Genomic DNA, 27,284 nt, shown 5'->3' with positions numbered 1-27,284 from the left:
CTGGGCGACAGAGCGAGACTCCGTCTCAAAAAAAAAAAAAAAAAAAAAAAAGAAAATGTCAAAAAGGTAGGTGCTCTGCTCCATCAGACTTGTGGTTATTTTCTTTCTGTGCAGGTCCCCTTTGTGTGTGTGGGTGCGAGGGTTGGGGGAGGCACACTTGGGGAGGTGGCTCATACAGACCAAACTCTGCCTTGGATAGGGTTAATTTTAATGCAGCCGTGGAAACCCTGATCCTCAGGACTGCATCCTGCTGGGCCTGTGGGAGAAGTAACTTGGGGGACAGTTAAGGCGGCAAGACCTCATCACTGTTCAGGCACCTGCCCAGCCACCAAAGCTGTAGGCCAGGGAGCAAACACAGGCAAGGGTACTATGCTTGGCTGCAGTCAGAGGGATTCTCAGGAGGAGCAGGTCTTTGTGCTCCAGGGAAGGACACAGTGCTCTAGGTGGGAACTGGTGTCCCAGGTGGGACCAAATGCCCCAGGTGAGACTCAGAGAGACCCAGTGCTACACGTGGATCTAATATTCCATGCAGGACCTGGTGCTCCAGGGTCCTCGTGCCCCCAGAGCTTGCCCCCCATGCCTGGGTGTGTGAAGCTGTGTGTTTTCTCTTCAAGAGAGGACACAGATGCCTGGAGGGTAAATGTCTCGGACTTGGCTCCTCTGGGCATGTGAAATTGTGTGTGAGAGGCAGGGAGAGCTGAAGAGAGAAAAGGACAGAGGGATAGGGCCACACAAATAGATCCGTAGACTAAGTACTGAGGGGGAGAGGGGAGAGAGAGGTTTAGAGACAGAATGAGAAGAGATGAAGACAGGGAGAGCCACACACAATGGACACAAAGACAGCACCACTCAGGTCGTGTCTTCCTGTATATGTAAGGACGAGGGAGGAAGTAAGCCGGGTAAGAGCCACCAGGCCCGCTTTCTAGGGTGAGCCTTCAGCTGCCCTTCTACAGCAAAGGGGCAAGGAAGCAGGGCCTAGATCCCAGAAACACGTCCCCGCGCCTGGCTCGGGCACAGCCCTCCGCGGTGGGCAGCCGGGATTCCCGGGCGCGCCTAAGTCTGGATGAAGAGGTGGAAGTTGGTGCGCGTGAACTCCTGATGGATGCTCTCCAGAAGCGCGTCGGCGTCGGTGGCGGGCTCGGGGACGCCGGTGTGACCCGGCCGCGCGCTGTATTCCGGGGTATAGGTGAAGGAGAAGGCACTAGGGTAGAAGAGCCCGTCGGAGCGCACCAGGCTCACGGGGACTGTGATGGGAGCGCGCAGCCAGCGCCAGTCGCTGCAGAAGGCCGCCACGTCCGGCACCACGCACACCAGGGACCGCGGGCTCCTGGGAGTGCAGCACCAGGGTGAGAACTGTGGCGACTCTGACGACGCGTGCGCCCCCTTCCCCAGCTCCCCGGGGCCCAAGGGAGGCTGCCTCCTCACCCCGTACCTGTACATGGTTTCCGCCTCCACGTCCCCAAACCACACCTTGAGCCCCGCATGGAAGTTCTCTCCGTGGAGCTCCAGCGTGGCCACGTCGCCCCCGCCACTCAGCTGGGGGAGGGTGGGACCAGGTGAGGTGAGAGAACCGAGCAGGGCGGGAACCTGATGCCTCCCACTCACTAGCACTCCCACTCTCCACTGCAGGCAAGGTCCCCCTGCCCAACGCCCCTAGCGCCCGGCTTCACCTCTAGGGTGCTGATGAGAGGCACCGGAGTGACCGGTTCCAGGGTACACGCCAGACTGGTGCTGAAGGAAAATTCCACCGACTCGGTGCCGATGATGGTCCAGCAAGAGCTGTCATTAAGCAGAGCCCTGTTCGCCTCCTTGGGGCAGGGAGAAGCCTGGGGGGAGACCCGAGGGGACGAGGCCGAAGCTTCTCATGGTGGCCACCAGCCTAGGGAGCCAGCATGGCACGTGGGCTTCTGCATTAGACTGAACTGGATACTAATCCTAGGCTCTGGGGTTCACTTGTCCCCTCAGCTTGGACAGTGCCCTTAAGTTCTCTCACTTAGAGTTAAGTAAGCTTGTTGGGCTAGCTGATTTTTCCTTCCTTCCTTTCCTTTCCTTTCCTTTCCTTTCCTTTCCTTTCCTTTCCTTTCCTTTCCTTTCCTTTCCTTTCCTTTCCTTTCCTTTCCTTTCCTTTCCTTTCCTTTCCTTTCCCTTCCTTCCTTCCTTCCTTCCTTCCTTCCTTCCTTCCTTCCTTCCTTCCTTCCTTCCTTCCTTCCTTCCTCCCTCCCTCCCTCCCTCCCTCCCTCCCTCTTTCTTTTTCTTTCTCTCTCTTTCCTTCCTTCCTTCCTTCCTTCTTTCCTTCCTCCCTCCCTCCCTCCCTCCCTCCCTCTTTCTTTTTCTTTCTCTCTCTCTTTTTCCTTCCTCCCTTCCTTCCTTCCTTCCTTCCTTCCTTCCTTCCTTCCTTCCTTCCTTCCTTCCTTCCTTCCTTCCTTCCCTCCTTCCCTCCCTCCCTCCCTTCCTTCTTTCCTTCCTTCCTTAGTTTTTGAGACTGAATCTTGCTCTGTCACCCAAGCTGGGTGCAATGGCCTGATCTCAGCTCACTGCAACCTCCGCCTAGTGGGTTCAAACTATTCTCCTGCCTCAGCCTCCTGGGTAGCTGGGATTACAGGTGCCAGCCACCACACCCAGATAATTTTTTTTTTGTATTTTTAGTAGAGACAGGGTTTCACCATGTTGGCCAGGCTGGTCTCAAACTCCTGGCCTCGTGATCCTCCTGCCTCAGCCTCCCAAAATGTTGGGAGCACAAGTGTGAACCATTGGCCCGGCCTGGGATAGCTGATTTCTAAGGGTCTTTTTTCTTGGGATTCCAGAATTCTGGTTTTTTTTTTTTTTTTACACTTTGTACAATTCTATGCTCTAATAATCTACAATTTTAATATTCTTTGGGAAGGAATATTGTTCCTTTGGGAAGGAATATTCTTGGGGAAGGAATAATACTTGCTATTTTCCACATATTATAATTCAATCTCCTAACATTCTATGATAATACTCTTTTGGGAGTACTACTGCTTAATGATAATTATGATTTTCCACATTCTATAATTTCCTACATTCTGTGTCTTTATCTGTGCTTCAAATAGTCTTTGCTCAGTAACTCTCTGCTCTCTATTACCTATCATGATTTTTATTTACATTCTACAATTTTATATCCCAATTTATTATTATTATTTTTTGAGATGGAGTCTCGCTCTTGTCACCCAGGCTGGAGTGCAATGGTGTGATCTTGGCTCACTGCAACCTTCACCTCCCGGGTTCAAGCGATTCTCCTGCCTCAGCCTCTTGAGTAGCTGAGATTACAGGCGCCCATGACCATGGCCAGCTAATTTTTGTATTTTTGGTAGAGATAGGATTTCACCATGTTGGCCAATCTTAGTCTCAAACTCCTGACCTCAGGTGATCTGCCCACCTCAGCCTCCCAAAGTGCTGGGATTATAGGCGTAAGCCACCGCGCCCAGCTATATCCCACTATTTTATGACTCTAAAATTCTTTGGGAAGGAATATCACTTCATACTATTACTTATTACTATTTTTCTACATCCTATGATTCTGTCCTGGGGTCTATGATTTTAATGTTCCATGGGAGGCTGCTCAGGAAGTAGCAACCGTGGTGAGGTGATGATCTTACATTCTGTGGTTCTCTGCATTCTCACTTTCCAGGACACTTGGTGCTGGTATTCTCTGCTTCTTACCTGAAATTGCACCACTTTCTCTGTGGCAAGGCATAAGTAGGTGCCACCCCCTCCTGGGGGACTGCCAGGAAACTGCAATGCACACTTGTGCAGCTGGGAGATGGGCTCATCCACATCAAGGAGCGCACACTGTTTGGCTACTTTACGAATGATCTGCAATGGAAGAGTGGTAAGAATGGTGGTGGCAAGGAGCCTGGGTATCCAGAGGCTGCCCTCCCAGCCGGCTCTCTGCTACTCCAATAGCCACACAGGCACTAGCAGGCTCCCGCTGAGCTTTGACTTCTGTCTGGTCCTAAGCGACACTGGGTGAGAATAGCTGTCTCCCTGCCTTGGGGCCTCACTCTCCAGCCCTGCCTGTGTGCGCCACATTCTCTGCATAGATCTGAGGGGACCCCTCCACGCATACCCTCCCTTCCTATACCATGGGAGGTAGAGTGATGCCGGTGAGCGTGCAGACGAGCTGCACCAGGGAGCCATAGCGAACGTAGCCCTCTCGCGGTGGGAAGTCTCCTTGGGAAGAATGCCCATCAGCTGGGGGTCAAAAAAAAGCAAGAGACAAGGTTTTCAGCTGCTCCCAAGCTTCTGCCTTAAACCCTGCCTTCTTGCCTCTGGCTCTTCCTCACATCACACATGGGCCCTGCGGGAGGGGGTGGTTCTCAGGGGAGCCGCTAACACTGAAGTTTTTAATTCTGGAGAGGCCATCTGAGGCCATCCTCACAAATGTCTGCCCTGGGGGCAGGGGTTGGGGGCAGGCAATTTAGTTGATATAAGGGGAAAGGGCATGGATAACAGAGTCAGAATAGCTTGGAACAGTCATCAGCTCATTGGGACTGTGGTCCAGTCTTTTTGTGTTTCTGTGCCTTAATCACATGGGGCAGAGTTTACCTTCCTTAAGGAATTGTGGTGGAAGTTAAATAAGCTAATGTATGTGAAGTGCCAGCCCCAGGGCCTGCAGATGTCATTACCCAGGTGGAGTGTGAAGGCAGCCCACTGTCGCGCACTGGCCACAAAGGCCCCGTCCTCCACAGAGAGGTAGCGTGTGGAGACTGTCTGAGAGCGCAGGCGGTTGAAGAGGGAGACCTTTGAGCCGGAGGATATGCACACTGTGAGGGTGAGGGTGAGGGTTAGGGTGAGGGTGAGGGTTAGGGTGAGGGGAAGGGTTAGGGTTAGGGGTTAGGGTGAGGGTGAGGGTGAGGGTTAGGGTGAGGGTGAGGGTGAGGGTTAGGGTTAGGGTGAGGGTGAGGGTTAGGGTTAGGGTTAGGGTGAGGGAGGGGGTGAGGGTTAAGGTTAGTTGGTGCTATCAGTGCCCTGGCCTGGCTTGGTCCCTTGGATGTTCCAGACAGTTTCCAATCCTCTGGCCCTGTGCCGGCCTGGCTGATGTGCCTATGGGCCTAGACACATCGGGCAATGTGAACTGGGCATTCCTAGTTCACAGCTAATTTTCTAGGGCCTGCTGCAGTCCTGGTTTGGAACCTTTGCCTGCTCCTTTTGCTGCCTGGACATCGTTCAGTTCATAAACAAAAGTAAAACTTATTTATTATTTATTTATTTTTTTGAGACAGCATCTCACTCTGTCACCCAGGTTGGACTGCCGTGGTGCTATCACAGTTCACTGCAGCCTTGACCTCTTGGGCTCAAGTGATCTTCTGATCTCAGCCTCCCAAGTAGCTGGGACTGCAGGTGCAGGCCACCATGCCCAGCTAACTTCTTTTTTTGGTAGAGACAAGGTTTGGCCATGTTGCCCTGGCTATCCTTGAACTCCTGAGCTCAAGTGATCCGCCCACCTCGGTCTCCTAAATTGTTGGGATTACAGGCATGAGACACTGTGCCCCCTGTATGTCACTTTTAGTCTGTCCCTAGTTCAACCCCCCTGCCTAGTTCAATCTCTGTCTAGTTCAACTTTTGTCTGTTCTGGGACCCCAACTCCCAACCTGGAATTTGGTATCTGTCCCTTTCCTCTCTGCTTTTCATCCTCCAACTCTTCTCATCCCCAGGCCTGGGCCGCACCCTCTCATCCAGACTCCTTCCCTTCGAAGCTCCCACTCTACCTTTTCCACTCTGACCCCACCCCTATAGTGCAGCCTACCCCCACCTGGGGTAGCTGCTCTGGGCTTGGATGCACCTCCCGCATCAGGCCCCGCCCTGCTCACGATCGGTGTTTTTGAGCGACTGCTTCTTCTGCGAGGGCTTGGAGATGACCTTGATGAGGCGGCTGTGGAAGGTTCCCAGTTCCCGGCCCCCGCGCAGCACCAGCCGCAGCACCAGCCGGAAGTGCTTCCTCTTGTCTGCATCTGAGATGTACAGGGTCTTGGCGCAGCCGAATTCCTAGGGGGCTCGCGGGGACAGGGCCGTCTCATCCCAGCCCTCCCCTGTCGGATGAACCAACCTCTCCCAGATATCGGACGTCCGCCCCGTCGGAGGTGACCAGAAGCTCCACCATCCAGACTCTCAGGCTCTGCCTTAAGGCAGGACCCTGGCCTCCCGGTCTCCCCACCTATCTCTTGGCTTTCGGAAGGGAGTAATAAAGGAGACCTCCTTTCCCAGGAGAGGCAGGGATGGGAGCAGGAATCGGACCCCTTCCCGTGCGCTCTCACCCTGGAGTCTGGCTGCTGCTCGAAATTCAGCTTCTGCGTCTCAGCGGCGCTGCCGGACGCGCTGTCCAGTCCCATGTAACCGCAGACCGTGGGCCCCGTCTCCCCGGCCTGGTGAGCTGGAAAGGGACGCGAACTGGCTCTGGAAGGACTCGGGAGGACGCAGGTGCCAGGCAAGCTTAGCGCTCGCCGCCAGAGGGCGCGGGGAAACTGCGCCTGCGAACCGCCCCTCTCTCGGGCCCAACCTCGTGCTTCTCCCTACAGAGCAGGCGGCCGGCAGCCCTTGAGTCCGCCCTCACCTTGGTCCTGCCCTGGCTTCACCCTCCATCCGGGCCCTGAGAGGTAGACACAGGGCGGGGGGCAGAAGAACCTGCGGAGATAAGTGAGTGATGGATTCGTGCATCCATCTCCACTCGGCTGTCCTGTAAGCACCGCAAGGTAGTAGCATAAACCCAGCAGAACCTTCGTTTCCTCCTCCCGCTCCCACTCCCCTCCCCACGCTTTTTCATGACTGCAAACCCCATTCATATCCAAACCCTTATTGTTTTTACATCCCTCATTCAACTCATCAGAAAGTCTTATCCACTCCACCTTCAAAATATAATATATTCAGAATCCACTGGCTTCTTACCACCTAACCCTTCATCCCAGCCGCCATTACTTTTTGCCTGGACCACAACATCAGCCTTCAAACTGGTCTATTTCCAGAAAGTTCTGTTTCTATCTCCTTCCCATTTCACACAGCAGCCACAGTGCTCCCTCCTTCTCCCCTCCCCTCCCCTCCCTCCCTCTCTCTTTCTCTCTCTCTCTCTTTCTCTGTTTCTCTCTTTCTCTCTTTCTTTCTTTTTCTTTTTTTACTTTTTGAGACAGGGTCTTGCTCTATTGCCCAGGCTGGAATGCAGTAGCTTGATCTCGGCTGTCTCAGCTCACTGCAACCTCTGCCTCCCCAACTGATCCTCCCACCTCAGCCTCCTGAGTAGCTGAGACTACAGACACGAGCCACCACACCCATCTAATTTTTGTATTTTTTGTACAGACATGGTTTTGTCATATTGTCCATGCAGATCTGGAACTTCTGGGCTCGAGCAATCTGCCCACCTGGGCCTGCCAAAGTGCTGGGATTACAGGCATGAACCACCAGGCTGGCCAGAATGTTTTGTTAGAAACGTCAGTCAAATCATGTTAACTCCTTAAAATCCTCCACTGGTTAAAAATTAAAAGTCCTCCTGCGATCTGACCTCTGCTTCCCTCTCCAACTTGTTTCCTACAACTCCTCTCTCTGATTTCAGCCACTGTGACTTCTTTTGTACCTCAAACAGGCCTAGTTGGTACAGCCTCAAGGTCTTCCCATTTTCTGTTGCCTTTTTTTTTTTTTTTTTTTTTTTTTTTTTTTTTTTTTTTTTTTGAGACTGAGTCTTGCTCTGTTGCCAGGCTGGAGTGAAGTGGCATGATCTCGGCTCACTGCAACCTCTGCCTCCTGGGTTCAACCAATTATCCTGCCTCAGCCTCCTAAGTAGCTGGGATTACAGGCTCTCACCACCACGCCCAGCTAATTTTGTATTTTTGGTAGAGAGGGGGTTTCACCATATTGGCCAGGCTGGTCTCGAATTCCTGACCTCAGGTCATCTGCCCACCTTGGCCTCCCAAATTGCTGGGATTACATGTGTGAGCCATTGCGCCCAGCCCTTCTGTTCCTTCTAATTGTAGCATGCTTTCCCCAGATTTTCTCCTGTCTGGCTCCATTTTAACATTCAAGTTTCAGTTCCAATGTTACCTCCCAAAAGGTCTCTTGACCTCCTTGACCTTTCTAGCTAATGTCTCCCCTGCCTCCAGTTTCTGTCAAATGGCCTTGTCCAGTTTTCCTTCTAGTGCACATCATAATCTGCAAGTGTCTTGTTTACTGATTTGTGGGGAGTTTACTGTCTGTCTCTTCTACACTTGAGTGAGAGTGTGGGCTAAGGAGCAGGGGCTGTTTCTGTCTTGTTCAGCTGTATGCCCAGTGCCCAGCAGTACCCACAGTACCTGGTGCATACATGATAAACACTCAGTAAGTAGTTGTTGAATGAATCAATAAGTGAATAAATGGGAGAATGAGTGAATGAATGGAGACAGGAGATTCACAGGAAATCTCCTGCTATAGAACTATAGACCAAAGTGGGGGCTAATGGTGGCTGAGGGTCAAGGCCCTGGTCGACCAATAGCTGAGATTTCAGCCCTGAGGCCTCTTCTGGGTCTAAAAGAGGCCCAATGGGTGGATGGAGGGGTGCATAGGGCTGACAGTTGCAGAGACTTGGGAGGGGCTGCTGAGGCACCTACCGCTTCTCATTTCCATACGATTTCTGGGCCACCTTGGCATGCACGATCCGCACAGTCTGTTCACACTGTTGCTGCAGGCACCTGCGCACGCCTCCCCTCAGAATGGTGGTGTGCTCTGGGGATGACCTGGGAGTGGGGCAGGCAGGTCGACTGGCCACAGGAAGAAGGGTCAAGGTGGCACAGGGTCCAAGTACTCAGGTTGAGTAAAATGAAGTGGGCAGGGGGTTAGAGTAAGTGGGGGGGGGGGCTGCTCTATATTCTGCCCCCGTGGGATCAGGAAGAGGAAGCATTAGGTAAGGAGGAGACTTGGCTGAAGATTGCAGGCTAAATATTTAGGCTGCGAGGTGCTCAATGAGGCCTGCATGGAGCCCACGGGACCACCCAGGTTCCACTCTGCGGGTCTGGCACCATGCCCATTGGAGCCCAGGGCCATAGGGACACGTGGCTGTGACACAAAGGCCACACTTATACAGGCCTTGGGATGGAGAAGAGTATTTTAGGGCTGATGGAATTAGTAGAGATGAAGCTTCCCCATCCTAGGCAGCAGGGAGGGGAAGGGGGAGCCTTTGTTGGGCTCCTGGCCTGGAGCGCTCTCTAGCCTCCTGCCTGCAAACAGAAAAGGGCCCAAAACCTTGTCCCCAGGATGGGGGGTGGCCTGGGGGAATCTGAGCCTTTCTGAGGCCAAAGTCATATTCTTCCTTTTCTCCCATGAGAAGTGACCTGTTGCTGTGTTGGCTTTCCTTCCCTTGATTACAGAAGTCAAGGCAGATGACATTGGTTCTGCAGTTAGCCAGGTTAGAGCCTAGAGGCCTGGTGGCTTCTCAGTCTGGGGTTCTTGAGCGGTGTGGGTGGGTGGGTTCAAGCAATTGCAGGGAGTAAGTAGAGGAGGGGAGGTGGGAGACATTTGGGGGGTTAGCAGGTTGAGGCCAGGAGAGCCATGAAAACTGAGGCTGTCCTTCTGAGCCCTTTATCCTCTTGGCAGGACCGGAGTCTCTCCTCACTCCTGGAGGGGACAGCGTAGGACCGCACCCTCGAAAGCCAGGCCAGACACGCAGCAGCCACAGCCAGAACCGCTCCACCCCTTGGGGCTCTCCTTAGGGAAGTGCCTTCTAAGCTTCCAATGAATTCGGGCTGCGGAGTGTGGCTGCCCCAGTCTCCCCAGTCTCCTGCTGTAGCCGAATTCCAGCCTGGCCCGCAGCTAGCCCTGTCTGCAGCTCCAAGGGTGGTAGGAGCAGGGGGTGCTGGGTTCGCCCCGCCTCAGGAGGAAGGGGGGGATGCCTCCCTGCCAGTGGGAGGGGTTGCAGCCTGCACTTCCCCTCCCCACCCACCAGCCCTGGGTTAAATGCAGCCGCCGCCTCTGCGTGCTCCAGCTGCCTGGCAGTCCCCACCTAGGGCACGCTGCCACATCGTTACCTGGTCCAAGTGCCCGGGAGGCTCCGCCTGTCGGCTTCGCTCTGCAGTTGCATCTCTGATCTGTCCGGCAGGCTCAGGTGAGTCAAAGGGTTGGGAGGCATTGAGGGGTCTGCAGGGGAGTAGGCATCAAGCCAGATCAGGCAACTGTATTTTAGCAGAGGCACCGCCTATGGTGCCCTGTCTGACCTGCAGTGCCCTTCCCCACTTCTGCAGGGTCCTTTCCAAATCGAGCCCCCACCAGCAAAGCCATCAAAATAGGGTCATCCCTTTTCTACTCTCGTCCCTCCAGGAACCCCCTGAAATGTCCCTAAGGGACATTTGAGAAATTATTTACAGGCCTCTCCTCCCTTGCTGCTCCACTCCCTCAGCCCCACCTCAGGGCATCTCTGAATCTTTCTTTTTAATGCAAGGATTAACTCCTCAGAGGAATCCCGAGTTCTAGTGTCAATCCTGCCAGACATCGCTGTGTGCCCTTCAGCAACACACTACCCTCTCTGGACCTAGTTCCTTTCTTTGTAGAATGAGGGGTTTGGAAAGGTGATGAACTTCGAGGCAGTCGCTGTTGTGACTTTCTAGGATTCCTGGGGTGGAGGCAGGGTGCCAGGTGAGAAGTTGGCTCAGACCAGGAATGGGATGAGGGGAACCTTAACCAAGATTTGGGGGCCCAGAGGCATCTCCGGGTGGGAAAGTATGGGAGGTGGCAGAGGCCCCTTGTGCCTTAGCCCTCATGCTGCCCAGGGATGCTGGCCTCACCTGTGGCCCAAACCAGAGAAGGGTTCCCCGCCCTCCCATTTCCACCAGTGCTGCCACATCTTGCTTGGTCACCCTCCCACGACCGGCCCTGCCAGAGGGATTTCTGTTCTTCTACCAGGCCTGGGAGGGGAAAGGGGAGAAGAATCCAGGATGAGAAGGTCGCCTGGAGTGAGAAGCAGGCCCTGGCCTTGCTCAGAATAGGCGCATTCACAGAATTGGGGGGCGGGGGCGGGGCTGCGGTTGGGTTAGGGGCGGCTGGCTCTCTCTGCCAGGAAACAGCAACAGAAAAATGGCTAACACAGCTTCAGCATGGGGCGCGGGGGTGGGGTAGGAACTGGAAGGAAAAGAGGTTTAGTGACTTCTAGGCGCCAGGGGGCCTCAAGAGGGAGAAGGGGAACCAGGAGCCCTAGGTTCTAATCCTGCTTTTGCAGCTCGGCGGGCTGCCTTCTTGAGGCTTAGTTTTCCTATTTGTACAGTGGGGCGGGGTGTGGGGGGGGGTCCTTCGTAGTTCTCACGGGGCGTCTCCGGGCCACGGGAGGGTGAGCGCTCACCTGCTGCCCCTGCAGTGTCCATGGCGACTCTACGGGGCCCCAGCTGCTCACTCGTCACCCCTGGACGAGTCCAGTGCTGCTGTGGCTGGAACCCTGCACACCCCTGCTCCCTAGCTCCTGCGCGGGATATATCCTGTCCAGGCCTTATCTCCAAGGCCCCGGGCCCCAGCCCCCTGTTTGCTCGGGGTTGGCGCACCTGCTGGGCAGATGTGGGCTTCCCACGCCCCCTGCCGTCTCGGGCGTCCCCTGGCGGTCGCTCCTGAGAGCAGGCGGGAAACAGGCGCCAAGCCGCGCGTTCTTGTGCGCGGTGGGTTTTGGTCCACTCGCTGCCGCGCCACCGCGCTCAACCTCCGCAACAGGGCGCAGCCCCTCCCCGCCGCCTGCGGTTGGGCAGTACGTGTCTGTGTTTGTGTGTATGGAGGAGTCTGGCGGGTGGGGGTGTTGGCGAGTTGCAAAGACAGCCACACAGAACCTTGTGTGCGTAGGGGAGTGGGCCGAGGTGGAGAAGGGCTTCTGTCTGCAGAGATTCGCCTGGAAGGAGGAGAGGCACCAAACGCCCAGAATGGCTCACAGAAACCTGCAGGCGTGGGATTCTGTCCTGTCGCAGCCATTTTTTGGCCGAATGACTTTAGGTACCAGCGCTTAACTTTTCTGAGCCTCAATTTCCTTGTCTGTATGATAGGGACAATCACAGCCTTACTCTTACAATTGCAGAGAGGATAAAATGCCACAATGCGTGACGAGCATTTAACACTGTGCCTGACATTTAAGAAAGACCTGGTTTTTTTGTTGTTGTTGAATTTTTTTGTATTTGTATCTATGTATCTATTCTTATTTAGTATTCTGCAGTTCCACAAATCATCTCTCGTGGGCTGAGCGCGGTGGCTCATGTCTGTAATCCCAGCACTTTGGGAGGCCGAGGTGGGAGGATCACCTGAGGTCAGGAGTTGGAGACCAGCCTGGCCAACATGGCAAAACCCCCTCTCTCTACTAAAAATACAAAAAATTAGCCAGGTGTGGTGGCAGGAGCCTGTAATCCCAGCTACTCGGGAGGCTGAGGCAGGAGAATCGCTTGAACCTGGGAGGCAGAGGTTGCAGTGAGCCAAGATAATACCACTGCACTATAGCTGGGGCAACAGAGCAAGACTCCATCTCAAAAAAAAAAAAAAAAAAAAAAAAAAAAAAAAAAAAGAATCTCTTGTGTTTCCCACCAATTCCACTGTGATGAGAATTTTTAAATTCTGAAACATTTCAAACATGCACAAAAATAGAGAGATTAGTAAAATAAACCCCTAACTCTCTTCCTGCTCCAAGTGCCTATCACCCAGAATAAGAGCTCTGTAAATAATGTTTCTTTTCTGTTTTCCGTCCTCCCTCCAGGCTCTCACAGCTCCATTCTCTGTCCCCAAGCGCCATGAGAGGCCTTCTTTGCTGGCTCGTGTTGCTGTTCCTTCTTCAGCCCTGGGAAAGCCAGCTCCAGTTGGCAGGTGAACTGGGGCCCAGACCTCACCAGTGGGAGGAGGGGAGCGGAAGCAGGTCCTTCTGCAGCCAGCTCCTCCTGCCGGGGAGAGGGAAGCAAGGGCTTTGCAACATATGGGACTGGGTTTAAGTTTCCCACTTCAACTTTCTGGGCCCCAGTTTCTTCATCTGTAGGATGTGGCTTAGTTTTGGGCACATGCAGTAACTGCCCATTGGGTTTTTAATTTGGAAAAATTATTTGAAAACATGAAAAAACCAGGAAATTTTACATAAAAATCCCTGTTTAGTACTTCTCTTGAAAAATCCAGGAATCTGCTAACATCCAGTTTGCAGGCGCATGGCAGCATTTGGATGGAGCTTCCTGCCCAATTAGGAGTGATAGGGGCTCTTTGGGTCTCCACCGTCCTAACCCAACCAGTTCATCCATGTTCCCTGCCTGGTCCCTGCAGGCTTTGAGTTTGCGACGCTTCCTTGCCCCCTCGTCAATGGGTAATACCTCCTCAGAATAGCCCTCAGAGCTGTAAGATGAGGGAATTTGTGAAATCTCCTAGCCCAGGTACTAGGCACATGCCGAGTGAGTGCATCTATCTAATCTGCGTTTGCTGTGCTGGGCGCTGTTATGCCGGCATAGCAGCATTTCCTCTGGGTTTCCCTGGGGTTCTCCTCGGAGGTGAGGCTTTGCTGACCTAGGAGAGTCCTCACTGATCTCCCCGCAGGTCCCAGGTGTCACACTGGGCCCCTGGATCTGGTGTTCGTGATTGACAGCTCCCGCAGCGTGCGCCCTTTCGAATTCGAGACCATGCGGCAGTTCCTCGTGGGCCTCCTCCGAGGCCTGAACGTGGGTCCCAACGCCACGCGCGTTGGCGTGATCCAGTATTCGAGTCAAGTGCAGAGCGTCTTCCCTCTCCGTGCGTTCTCGCGCCGCGAGGATATGGAACGCGCCATCCGTGACCTGGTGCCGCTGGCGCAAGGCACCATGACGGGACTGGCAATCCAGTACGCCATGAACGTGGCCTTCAGCGTGGCCGAGGGCGCGCGCCCGCCAGAGGAGCGTGTGCCGCGCGTCGCTGTCATCGTGACAGACGGGCGGCCCCAGGACCGCGTGGCCGAGGTGGCGGCACAGGCCCGCGCCCGCGGCATTGAAATTTACGCGGTGGGGGTGCAGCGCGCGGACGTGGGCTCCCTGCGCGCCATGGCATCGCCCCCGCTAGACGAGCACGTCTTCCTCGTAGAGTCCTTCGACCTCATCCAGGAGTTCGGCCTGCAGTTCCAGAGCCGGCTGTGTGGTGAGTTAGGAGGGTGCTGGAGTGAAGCTCGAACTCTTAATCCAAATGCTTGGATTCCTTTCCCACCACAGTAAATCCCATCCCGTGGGGTGGCCCCGCGCTTTCCCGTTAGAGCTGCTCTGACCTACCGCAGGCTGTGTCAGATTTCAGCGCTGACCACTTCTGCTCAGGCTCCATCAACAAGGAGCAAACTATAGTTTCTTGCCCTGCCCGCCACAGCTTACCACAGGCTTAATGTCAAACTCCAGCACCAATCCCCTGCACACAAGGAACCAGTGATTCTCAAAGCTAAGAGAGATGGGCTGCTCCAGAGTCGTGGCCCTCCCACATGGGGATGGCTTCTTCCGTTATCATCTTAGCTCCTCCCACAAATGCTACAAGAGCTGTTCCAGTCACGTTTTGAGTTTATTCCGTCCATCTCGATTTAACACCTCTCCACCTCCTACCCACTCCTGCCCCTGCGTAGTCCTGTCTTAGCCCACTGACATGTCTAATTGGGTGCCTCCTCTTCTGAGCCTACTCACAGGGGCTCCTTAAGCCTTATTATTTCCCTAAGCCCTCCCATTTGGTATGGCCTCTCGCAAATTAGTTATTTACTTCTGAAAGCCGTTTGAAGGTGATGCCTGCCTCTGACCCCATCCCCATCCAGCTCTCTCTTGTTGGAGACTTCTGCCCATCTGTTCCCTGCTGATTCTAGTCCTGTGTGTCCTCAGGGAAGGACCAGTGTGCTGAGCCGGGACATGGTTGCCAGCACCAATGTGTCAATGCCCCGGGCATGTTCCACTGCACCTGCAACCCGGGCTACAAGCTAGCAGCAGATAACAAGAGCTGTTTGGGTGAGAGCTACCCCTGTCCTGCAATCTCACTGCTCCTGAACTTTCTTTAAATCTCCATTGCCCCAACATCAGACCAATGAGTCTGGAAGGGCCTTTGGCAGTAAAAGCACACATCCATCGCTTTACAGACCTAAGAAAGAAAGTCCCTGATGGGAGCCCACAGTTCAGTGTGCTTTCTGCCCTCTTTCTCGCTGTTTTCAGACCAGTCTCCAATTCTCCTCCCAAACTTGTTTCTGTTGTCCTCTCCTCTCCTCTTCTCTCCTTTCCTTTTTGAGACAGAGTCTTGCTCTGTTGCCCAAGCTAGAGTGCAATGGTGTGATCTTGGCTCACTGCAACCTCTGCCTCCTGGCTTCAAGCGATTCTTGTACCTCAGCCTCCCAAGTAGCTGGGATCACAGGCACCCACCACCACACCCAGCTATTTTTTGTATTTTTGGTAGAGACAGGGTTTCACCATGTTGGCCAGGCTGATCTCGAACTCCTGACCTCAAGTAATCTGCCCACCTTGGCCTCTCAAAGTACTGGGATTACAGGCATGAGCCACCGCGCCCGGCCGTTTCTGTCTTCTTACAGGCACGTCCTTACAGTTTCTCTTCTTAGATACTGTTGGGGGGTCTTTAGTTAGGTGGGACTCCCCACTCATGCCGCCTGTGAGCTCTTTGTGTGCTGCTTACCTGAGCTGCCCTTGCTGCTCCCCTCTGCCCTTGAAAATCTTTCAAGATTCTCTCTCTTTTAAGAGATAGGGTCTTGCTATGTTGCCCAGGCTGGTCTCACACTCCTGGGCTCAAGAGATCCTCCCGCCTTGGCCTCTCAAAGTGCTGGGATTACAGGTCTGAGCTGGTTCTTCATTTTTGTCTTCTGAAAAGCTATGGCACAGAATACCTTGCTTATGGAATTGGGTTTTTTACTGAGTGCCAAGTTAGTATTAGACATTGTGCTAGGAGCATTACACACATTATTATCTCTCAGCCTCACAACAACCTGGGAAAAGAAATCATGTAATCCTGATAACCCAGATGTCAGCTGGGGTCTTCTTGTTTCTAGAAACTAAAAGTTGGCTTGAACTCTGATTTGATGACTGTTTAACATTCAAATCCCTCTCCAAGACCTCTGAAAATCCCCCAAGTGCTTACGTTCTGGTGGTCGCCTCTTGCTGTGAGCCTCTGCTAAATTCATTTGATTTATGGATCCTCTCTCATTTCTCAACCCTGCACATGCTGTTCTTGTTCCATGTGTGTTCATCAACCTCTTCTTTGGTTTACATACTTGTATGCAGGCGCACACACAAGTGTGTATGTGCTAAGTAACTCATAGCGCACGCACACACACACACACACAGAAAAACTCATTATAATTGAATATTAGACAGCTTTGTTTCTAAAAGTCCTCAGTCAGCCCAGTACAAGGGATTTTTCACGGGCAGCCTCAACCCACAGAGTTACTCATCTTCATACTGGCTCTCTTGTTCTTTTTTTTTTTTTTTTTTTCTCTCTCTCTCTCTCCACTCTCATCTCCTTTCCAGGAACCCCAAATACTCACTTTTTTATACAGGGTAATTATCATGTCTCCAGTCCAGCTCTCGGCCATCTTTACCTGTCCAGACCATCAAGATGCTCAACAGGGCAATAGTTCCCCAACTTCCACAGAAGGAAGCTGTGAATAGCAATCATTCTTTTCCATTATATTCCCATTTTGCAAATAGAAAAATGGAGGCTCAGACAGGTAAAGTGGCCAAACCTGTCCTCTGTAAGTCAGAGAGCATCTTGAGGACAGGGGCCCTGACTAATTAGGTCAGGATTATTGGGGTTGGGGCCCAGGTATAGGTATTCTTACAAATTTCCTCAGGTGGTTGTGCTACCAGAGCTGAGAAGGGCAGCCCTGGGCATAGACTGACCCCATCTTTTCCTCAGCCATTGACCTGTGTGCTGAAGGAACCCATGGATGTGAGCACCACTGCGTCAATTCCCCGGGCTCCTATTTCTGTCGCTGCCAAGTTGGCTTTGTACTCCAGCCGGACCAGAGGAGCTGCAGGGGTGAGCAACACCCCCGCCCTCCCACCACATCCTGGACTGTGGCCTCCGAGGTCTCCAATCAGAGGCAACATCTTGCTGTTTCTTCCCTCCTGCCAGCCATTGACTACTGCAGCTTTGGCAACCATAGCTGTCAGCATGAGTGTGTTAGCACCCCTGGTGGGCCACGGTGCCACTGCAGAGAGGGCCATGATTTGCAGCCCGATGGGAGGAGCTGTCAGGGTGAGACGGCCTCTCCTACATTTGTGGGAGGGGTAAGAGATCTTAGCTGGTGGGGTCCATCCTGACTCATCCTAACCTGTCTCTCCTTTCAGTCCGGGACCTTTGCAATGGCGTGGACCATGGCTGTGAGTTCCAGTGTGTGAGCGAGGGCCTCTCCTACCGCTGCCTGTGCCCCGAGGGGCGGCAACTTCAGGCAGATGGCAAGAGCTGCGACCGTGAGTAACGGGTGGGAGGGCGTTCTATTGGCTTCTGCCCCGTTGCCCACATTCAGAGTGTCCTTGACTTTGCCCTTGCTGTGGCCCTTAGGCTGTGTGTGAATGTGTGTGTGTGGTGGGGGTGACATTGGAGGGTATGCCATTCCCTGCCTCCATCTCTTTTCTACAATCCTCTATTCTGCTGTCAATGTTAATTTAAAAAATACATACTAGATTACATTCCTCCTTCGTGCACAAGCCTTATATGGCTCACCAATGCCTACAGAAGAAAGATCAAATGACTTACCCCTAAGTATTTCAAATGGTGAGCAGAACCACATTAATGAATAATGAAATCAAATCTCTGGGTTACAACCAACATTAAAAAAATAAAGAATGGAAGACAATATAGAGTTTACTGCCTGTAGAGTTATATTATTTCTGAAACTTTAGTTCTATGTGAAATGTCTCATGATGTATTATCATTATTATTATTTTTACTGTGGGCTGTGATAAAAATTTTGAAACCACTGCCTTAGGTCATCACGATCTAGTTTCAGCCAACTCCATCTGCCCATCTCCTGCCACACTTGAACATTTCAGTCTTACTGGCCTGCCCCTCCCTGAATGTGTCAGGAACTCCCTAGATCCCAAGCCTCTGCACATGCTGCATCCCACCTTCTAGACTGTCCCTTACTGCTTTGACAAACTCCTACTGATCTTTCAAGACTGTCTTGGTTCATTCAGGCTGCTATATCAAAGTACCATAGACTAGGTGGCTTAAACAACATTTATTTTTCACAATTCTGGAGGCTGAGGAATCCAAGACCACGGTGCCAGCAGATATGGCGTCTAATGAAAGCCTGTTTTCTGATTTTTAGATGGCACACCTTTCAAAGCCTCCCCACGCCAACACACACACACACACACACACACACACACACACACACCAGTCTTCTTGCTGTGTCCTCACATGGCGAAGACAGGAAGCAAGCCCTCTTCAGACTCTTTTTTTTTTTTTTTTTTTGAGACTGAGTCTCCCTCTGTTTCTCAGGCTGGAGTGCAGTGACACAATCTCGGCTCACTGCAACCTCCGCCTCTGGGGCTCAACTGATTCTCCTGTTTCAGCCTCCAGAGTAGCTAAGACTACAGGTGTGTACCACCATGCTTGGTTAATTTTTGTATTTTTAGTGGAGATGGGGTTTTGCCATCTCAGCCAGGCTGGTCTCAAACTCATAACCTCAAGCGATCTGCCTGCCTCGGCCTCCCAAAGTCCTGGGAGCCACCAAGCCTGACCTCTTCAGATTCTTATAAGGACAGTAATTTTACTCATGAGCGCTGTACCCTCATGTCCTCATCTAATCCTAATTACCTCCACAGATCTCACCTCCCAAGACTAAAATTAAAACATAGGGTTTCAACAAATGAATTTTGGAAAACACACTCATTCAGTTTATAACAAAAATCAGATAGAATGCCATCACCTCCATGCAGCCTTCCTTAACAACTCCAGGAAGAATGCACTATTCCTACCTTGGGGTCCCTGAATGCTCTTCTCTTCTAGCACTTTCCTTGACCAGAGCATATGGCGTGTCTGACTTGCTCTGCTCCGTCCTCATGGATCAGGATTATGTTTTAATTCTTTCAAAACGTTTCAAAACCTCCCCACGCCAACACACACCACATTTTGGTCCTAGCAAATTCCCTGGCTCGGAATAGGGGAGGTGACATTGTAGAGTCATTCAGGAGCATGGGTTTTGGAGTCAGACGGACCTGGCTTCATGTCTTGGCTTAGTCAGTACTAGCTATGAAATCGGGGGCAATCACTTTATCCATCAGAACCTCAGGTTATAGAAAATGGGGACAATACTCAAGCTTATTGGGAGGATTGAGAATATATATAAGCACTTCACCCAGTACCTGGCACATCGTAAGCTGTCGGTAAATAATGGTTTTGTTATTATTATTGTTAATACTGGTACATGCTTAGAAGTGTGCCTGATACATAGTAGATGATCAATAAATGGTAGTTATTGTGGTCATTATGATTGTTGTTAAAAAGATGCTTTTAGCAGAGTGTCTGGTTTGTTCTAAGCACTGAATAAATGTCAAGGGCCATGATGATGATGATAATGTTGATAATTATTATTATTTAGCACACTGCCTGGCACAGGAAGGACTCAGGAAATGTTATCTGTTATATAATAAATGTTTGCGAATGAACGACTAGATGGATAGACAGCTGCTGCCAATCAAGAATCTGGTCCCTCAATTCAAGCTCTTCTGGCTGTGCAGGGTGCCGGGAAGGCCACGTGGACCTTGTTCTGCTGGTTGACGGCTCCAAGAGCGTGCGTCCACAAAACTTCGAGCTGGTGAAGCGCTTCGTGAACCAGATTGTGGACTTCCTAGACGTGTCCCCGGAGGGCACGCGCGTGGGACTGGTGCAGTTCTCGAGCCGCGTGCGCACCGAGTTCCCTCTGGGTCGCTACGGCACCGCAGCCGAGGTGAAGCAGGCGGTCCTGGCTGTGGAGTACATGGAACGCGGCACCATGACAGGGCTGGCGTTGCGGCACATGGTGGAGCACAGCTTCTCAGAGGCACAGGGTGCGCGGCCCCGTGCCCTCAACGTGCCTCGCGTTGGCCTGGTCTTCACAGATGGCCGCTCCCAGGATGACATCTCGGTGTGGGCAGCGCGTGCCAAGGAGGAAGGTGGGCTTGGCATGGGACACAGTGGGCTGGGGTTGGGTCAGACGCGGGCAGGCAGCTTTCCCGAGGCCTAGGGCACCCTCTGAGTCCCTGGCCCTGTAGGCATCGTCATGTATGCCGTGGGCGTGGGCAAGGCGGTGGAGGCGGAGCTGCGTGAGATCGCCTCGGAGCCAGCTGAACTGCACGTGTCCTACGCCCCCGACTTCGGCACCATGACGCACCTGCTGCAGAACCTCAGAGGCAGCATCTGCCCAGGTGAGCGCATCTCTCTCGGGGCTCCTCCTCTCTCTCATTGCCCGCCCTCTGATATCTCCCCTTCCTATTCAATCCGTACCTCCTCTGTAGTTATAGCCAGAGGTTAGGCTTACTAGACAGAGCTTTGCTACTGCAGATGTGGTCCGCAGGCCAGCGGCAGGGCGGTCACCCAGTAGCTTCTTAGAACTGAGGCATTTCTGGTGCTCTCCAGACCGAATGAATCAGAATTTGCACTTCGACAAGATTCTCAGGTGATTTGTAAGCATATTAAAGTCTAAGAAACCCTAGCCTAGGCTACCAGTCCCCCAAATCAGTGGAGGTTCAGAATAATTTGGGAATTTTTTTTGAAGGCACAGCAGACAGCATTTGTAAGTGGAGTCACAGCATATATCCCCTGAACTTGTTAGAATTCAACCCTATGAACTTGGCAAAGTGGCAGGACTGGGTATATTTTAAGTATGCAAAGGCATGTTTTTTCTTTTCTTTCTTTTTTTTTTTTTCTTTTTCTTTTCTTTTTTTTTTTTTATTATGTGGACAACATACCTCATAAGTGCAATCCCTCTACTTCATCATCTGGTGCTCAGCTGAGGAAAAGGAGACTAACTCTACTTGTGGAGGAGAAGGGGGCTCTTGAGTCCTGTGTACTGTGCTCTAGGTGATACAGGGAATGTCTCCAGGGTAACTTTTACCCTAGAGACTTTAGACACTAACCCAGGCTTAAGAAGTGATTCTTCTTCCAGTTTATCAGGCTCCAGCTCCAGAAACAGACGAAGTAGGGCTGGTCTGGGTCTGGAGAATCTGTCTTTTTTTTTTTTTTTTTTTTTAATATATGTAGTGGAGCTTGGCGCAGTGGCTCATGCCTGTAATCCCAGCACTCTGGGAGGCCGAGGCAGGTGGATCACTTGAGATCAGGAGTTCGAGACCATCCTTGGCAGCATGGTGAAACCCTGTCTTTACCAAAAAATACAAAAATTAACTGGGCAAGGTGGCGGGAACTGAGGCAGGAGAATTGCTTGAACCTGGGAGGTGGAGGTTTCAGTGAGCTGAGATTGCACCACTGCACTCCAGCCTGGTGACAGAGTGAGACCCTGTCTCAGAAAAAAAAGTATATATAATATGCTATATGTGCTGTATTATATAATATATATGTGTGTATGTGTGCACGCACACACACGTGCATGTATATATATACACAAATATACACACACACTCCTTTCCCCAACTCTCCTCCCTTCCTGCCTCCCAGCTAATTCTAATTATTGTGGCTCTTTCAGATTAGGGGCTCTTTCAGAGCTCTTCCTGTGCTGACTCTTACAGGCCCTGCAGTGTGACTTTGGACAAGTCAGTTACCCCCACACCTACCTACCTTAACTTTTCTGTAACAGGGAAGGCACTAGCTGTCCAAGGTTACCTGTAGCTCTTGAGTTCTAAGAGAAGTCTGGGTTCTGTGGTCAAAGCTCTTTACCAATTAGTGGTATGACTGTTCCCTGTCTCCAACCCTTTGTTTCTCTATCTGTGAAGTTAGGGGTCTTTGTGGATTGTTATCAATAACAAGACTTACAGCCGTTTGTTCATAGTACATATAAGACTAAGATGAAGACACAACTTTTAAATCATTACAGCAGTGTTTTCAAAGGTTAAATGGCAGGCATTGTGTTTATTATTTCAGTACCTGTAATCCTTTTTCTTTTTTTCCTAAGGTACTTTTGTTGTAGCATTTTTTTTTTCTGCGTTATTCCCTGTAATCTCTCTCTCTCTCTTTTTTTTTTTTTTCCTTTGAGATGAAGTCTCATTCTGTTGCCCAGGCTGGAGTGCAGTGGTGCGATCTCGGCTTACTGCAACCTCCGCCTCCCAGGTTCAAGAGATTCTCCTGCCTCAGCCTCTCGAGTAGCTGGGACTACAGGCGCGTGCCACCACACCCAGCTAATTTTTTGTATTTTTAGTAGAGACAGGGTTTCACTGTGTTAGCCAGGATGGTCTCGATCTCCTGATCTCATAATCCACCCGCCTCGGTCTCCCAAAGTGCTGGGATTACAGGTGTGAGCCACTGCGCTCAGCCTCCCTGTAATCTTAACAATGGCACATGCTTATAGAATTTCAGTGAATCTAAGATACCATTCATTTTAAGATTCACCACTATTTTATGTACTGCTAAGAAAAAACATGTGCCAATTTTAATTGTAAGACCTCCTGCCCAACCCCCAAGATGTTGATATGTGGGGAGATAGAGTTGGATCAGGGTCAGTGGTTCCTAAAGATTAGGTCACACCAGAATCACCTGGTGGGCCTTTAAAAACAAATTGCGGCTGGGTACGATGACTGACGGCTGTAATCCCAGCACTTTGGGAGGCCGAGGTGGGGGGATCACGAGGTCAGGAGATCAAGACCATCCTAGCGAATACAGTGAAACCCTGTCTCTACTAAAAATACAAAAAATTAACAGAGCATGGTGGCACGCGCCTGTAATCCCAGCTACTCGGGAGTCTGAGGCAGGAGAATCACTTGAACCCAGGAGGTGGAGGTTGCAGTGAGCTGAGATTGCGCCACTGCACTCCAGCCTGGGTGACAGAGCTCAAAAAACAAAACAAAAACAAACACAAATTGCTGGGCTTCAATTCTAGATTTTCTAATTCAGTAAGTCTGGGGTGTTGTCTGGTAATTTGCATTTTTGATAAATTCCTACACGATGCTGATCCTGCTGGTCCAAGGACCACACTTTGAGAATCACTGGTCTAGTTGAAATACACTATAAAGCAGTGGTTCCCAATCTTTCTGGCACCAGAGAGTGGTTTTGTGGAAGACAATTTTTCCATGATGTGGTGGGGAAGATGGTTTTGGGATGACTCAAGCACATTACATTTATTGTGCACTTTATTTCTATTATTACTTTGTAATATACAATCAGTAATAAACAGATCATCAGGCATTAGATTTCCATAAGAAGGCTGCATGCACTAGATCCCTCACATGCACAGTTTACAATAGGGTTTGTGCTCCCATGAGAATCTAACAATGCCATTGATCTGACAGGAGAGGAGCTCAGGTTGTAATAGGAGTGATGAGGAGCGGCTACAAATACAGATGAAGCTCCCTTGCCTGCTGGCTGCTCACATCCTGCTATATGACCCAGTTCCTAACAGGCCATGGACTGGTACTGGTCCATGTAATGTGCTGGTACTGGTCCATGGCCTGGGGGTTGGGGACCCCTGCTGTAAAGTATTTACTTGAACAAGGCAGTGTTCTAGATCTGTGCTTTTTCACAAAGGTAGGCAGTATCTATTTAATTACAATTAATTAAAATAAAATACATTTTAGTCCTTTAGTAGCACCAGTCACATTTAAAGTGTTAAACAGCCACATGTAGCTTGTGGCTACTGCTTTGGACAGGGCGGGTGTAGAACACTTTCATCGTTGCATAAAATTTTATTTGGAGAGTGCTACTCAAAGTGTGGTCCGCAGACCAGGAGCGTCAGCATCATTTGGGAGCTTGTTAGAAATGTACCTTCTGAGCTCCTTCTCCATTCTGAATCAGAATCTATATTTTAACAAGCTCTCCTGATTACAATGAGCATTAAGATTTGATAAACAGTCTTGTAAGTTTCGCGTGCGCGCACGCGCGCGCGCACACACACACACACATACACAAGTGAATGAATCATCGAAGCCACTAATGCATACATTCTTTCATTATATCCATTTTATAGATGAGGAAACTGAGCTTAGAAAGATTAATGAGTTTTTCAGGATCTCACAGCTACTTAGCTTGGGACTCAGCCCAGGTCTCTCTGAATCCAAAGCCCATATACTCAACCGTAGGCCCAGTGCAGGGAAATCAGAGGGCCAAAGCTAGCGCAATTTCTCATCCCCCTGACCCTCTGTGCCCGGCTTACAGAGGAGGGCATCAGCGCAGGGACAGAGCTTCGGAGCCCATGCGAATGCGAAAGCCTCGTGGAGTTCCAGGGCCGCACTCTGGGGGCGCTCGAGAGCCTGACGCTGAACCATATCCTTTGGGGCTGGTGGCGCGGGCTGGAGGGAAAGTGAGGGGACCTCGGCGAACCCCAACGGCCTCCTTAACCGCTCACTGGCCCAGCTGACGGCGCGCCTGGAGCATCTGGAGAACCAGCTGGCCAACCAGAAGTGAGGGCCACGGGCGGCCCAGACCCAGGCTGGGGCGCGGCACCATGGACAGTGCGCCGGGGCCAGGCAGAACCTGGGCCCGTCGGACTTGGGCTGTCGGGGCGGAGGCGCTGGCGGGCTTCCGACACTGAGCTGAGCTGGCCCCGCCCGGACCATTAGGCGGACTGCTGGGCCAGGGGGATAGCGGGTGGTGGCGGAAGGGGCACGTGCTAGACCGGCATGCCCTCGCCGCGTGCTGCGCTCAGTTCTTTGTTGGATTTATTTGTTTTCTTAAAAAAAAAAAAAAAAAAAAAGAAAAAAAATCTGATTTCCACAGGGTTCGTTTTTGGGGCTTGCTGCGCCGCCAGGGGGAGGGGAAGCCAGACGGAGCGCACTCTGGCGGCGCCCGGGCGGCGTCTCCTTGGAGAAAGGCGCATTGTGAGGGGGTCGGGCTCGGGGGCAGGAGACCCGGCGCTGCTGCTTCCCCCTGCTTGTTTATTCAGCCGAGAACAGATGGCTCCTTATGCAGGCTGCAGGAAGGGAGGGGGCTCAACAGGAATCCTTGGGGTCTGAGCAAGCCTGCGCCATCCCATTCCCCAGAGGATTGAACGCTTTGCTCTCCGGCCAGGCCTATCCCATAGTGCCCCCAAATCTGGCTCAAAAGCTGCTAGGACTGTGTGCTGGTGGGGGTGCGGGGTGGGGGTGGCATTGGTGGGAAAGTGAGAGGCAGTAATTGAACCCCTAAATGGATGGGGTGGGAGTGGATAGATGAGCTTTGCCCGATTTTAACTCCCTCCTGTACTAGGTAGGAAGAGAAGGAGGTATCAGGACCCCTGTCTGCCCAGCCTGTGGCCTTCCTTCTGTCACCCTGCCAACCCCTCCCAAAACAGCTCTATCAGCAAAGAACACAAACCAGTACCATTTCCCAGGTGCAGGCAAGAAACCACGAAGTTTAAAATGCTTCCAGTCCTAGAGTGATTTGGGGAAAATTATTTTGTGTTTGTTTCCTCATCTGCAAAGTGGAGATTGAAATTTTTACCCCCAAGGGTGATGGGGAGAATCAAGGACATTCTTCTAAGGCATGTGACATTGTGCCTGGTACCTATCAGGCCCTCAATTAATGGTAGCTATTAACTATTCTTATAGTAACAGCTAACATATTTAGTGTTGGGCGTTATTGTAACTGATTTGTGGGTATTTTCATTTTATACTTGCAACCACCTTGGGAAATAAGAATTATTGCCTTTATCATCCCCATTTTACAGATGACACCGAGGCATAGAAAGGTTAAGTTTCCAACAGTAAAATAACCAGTACGAAGCTGAACCAGGATGTTTCCTGTGGCTGCTCTAATAAGTTACCACAAATTGCGTGGCTAACAACACACATTTATTACTTTACAGTTTTTAAGTCAGAAGTCTAAGATATGTTGGCAAGGGTTTATTCCTTCTGGAGGCTTTTGTTTCCTGGCTTTTTCCAGCTTCTAGAGCCTACCTGAATTCCTTGGGTAATGGCCCTACATCACTTCAGCCTCAGTTTCCATCAGTACATCTCTCTCTGACTCTGAGCTTCCTGTCTCTGTCTAATAAAGACCCTTCTGACTGTATTGGCATGACCTTGATAATCAAAGATAATCGTCCCATCTCAAGCTATTTTTTTTTTTTTTTTTTTTGAGATGGAGCTTTTGCTCTTGTTGCCCAGACGGCTGGAGTGCAATGGCGCGATCTCGGCTCACTGCAACCTCTGCCTCCCCAGTTCAAGCGATTCTCCTGCCTCAGCCTCCTGAGTAGCTGGGATTACAGGCATGCGCCAACACTCCCAGGTAATTTTTTGTATTTTTAGTAGAGACAGAGTTTCTCCATGTTGGTCAGGCTGGTCTTGAACTTCCGACCTCAGGTGATGCGCCTGCCTCAGCCTCCCAAAGTGCTGGGATTACAGGTGTGAGCCACCGTGCCCGGCCTTAAGCTCTCTATCTTAACCACATCAGCAAAGTCCCTTTTGTCATGAGAGGTGAAATCACAGGTTCCAGGGATTAAAACGTGGACATCTTTGCAGGGAAGGCCATTCTGCCTACCACATGAGGCTTGAAGCCAGGCTGACTGACTTCAGAGCAACTGCTCTTAAGCACTCTGTGCCGGGCACCTTGCTAGGCTTGGTGAAGAGGGAGAAACTGACGATTGAGAAAAACTCTTGAGCTGAGGGAGCTCCTGGCTAGAAGGGCTGAGGTCCACCTGACTACACCTGTAGCAGAAAAAAGGAACTTCAGATGAGAGGAGGGAGAAATCCTGGAGAGGTGATCCTTAAATGGTGGCTGGAATTTCTGCAGGAGGCCATGGAGGACTTTACAGGTGAGTGAAGCACGAACTATGTGTGCTCAGGAGAGTCTGGAGTAGGGGGGGATGGGAATGATCATCTTACTTGGTCATGAGGATCAGATGAGCTAAAGACCTATGGACTTGGCATGTGACCTCACCTTGCCTTATCATTCATTTTACAGTTGGGGAAACTGAGGCCTAGAGGCCAGAGTTGCCTGCCCAAGATCACACAGAGAGAAAACATCAGTTGCACCAGGAAGAAACCTGGTGGGGAGGTCAAACTGGAGCAGGGTAGTCAACTGATAGGGGGCACTGAGAGCAAAGGCCAGGCTCCTTCTCTTCCTCCTCCCTGGAGGTGGCCGGCACTGGCTTCTCTGGGGATTCTTTTCTCATGTTCTTTTCTCCTGCAATCTCGCTAGTGGCCACTGGATGGTGCCTGGAGCTCTGATTTGGAACTGGGTCCTAGAGCCTTTGCAGGCCTTTGGCATCTGGCACTTGGGCTGCAGAGCCTGTCCTTCTTTAATTCCCCCACTCTGGC

General features: G+C 51.5%; 2 protein-coding genes across 3 annotated transcripts; one reads left to right on the top strand and one right to left on the bottom strand.

Moving 5' to 3' along the window:
* Positions 1-71: 71 nt before the first annotated feature.
* Positions 72-10,756, bottom strand: RBPJL (recombination signal binding protein for immunoglobulin kappa J region like). Its single transcript, XM_021921012.2, has 11 exons — positions 10,005-10,756; positions 8,592-8,717; positions 6,575-6,645; positions 6,279-6,394; positions 5,835-6,009; positions 4,650-4,787; positions 4,106-4,215; positions 3,685-3,837; positions 1,671-1,826; positions 1,426-1,536; positions 72-1,327 (listed from the first exon to the last, which is right to left on the bottom strand). Exons 1-11 carry the CDS (start codon positions 10,103-10,105, stop codon positions 1,202-1,204), a joined length of 1,383 nt encoding a protein of 460 aa, XP_021776704.2. The 5' UTR covers positions 10,106-10,756; the 3' UTR covers positions 72-1,201.
* Positions 7,862-24,740, top strand: MATN4 (matrilin 4). 2 transcript variants are annotated; one of them, XM_031655954.1, is made up of 11 exons: positions 7,862-10,081; positions 12,689-12,795; positions 13,504-14,073; positions 14,787-14,909; positions 16,819-16,941; positions 17,038-17,160; positions 17,253-17,375; positions 19,650-20,063; positions 20,163-20,315; positions 24,208-24,315; positions 24,398-24,456. In XM_031655954.1, the coding sequence occupies exons 2-11, from the start codon at positions 12,723-12,725 to the stop codon at positions 24,454-24,456; spliced, it is 1,869 nt and encodes a 622-aa protein (XP_031511814.1). In that variant the 5' UTR covers positions 7,862-10,081; positions 12,689-12,722.
* The last annotated feature ends 2,544 nt before the right edge of the window (positions 24,741-27,284 follow it).

The sequence above is a fragment of the Papio anubis genome, chromosome 16 (assembly GCF_008728515.1).
Source record: "Papio anubis isolate 15944 chromosome 16, Panubis1.0, whole genome shotgun sequence".
Lineage (NCBI taxonomy): Eukaryota > Metazoa > Chordata > Mammalia > Primates > Cercopithecidae > Papio > Papio anubis.
This window is presented reverse-complemented; position numbering and strand designations above follow the sequence as displayed.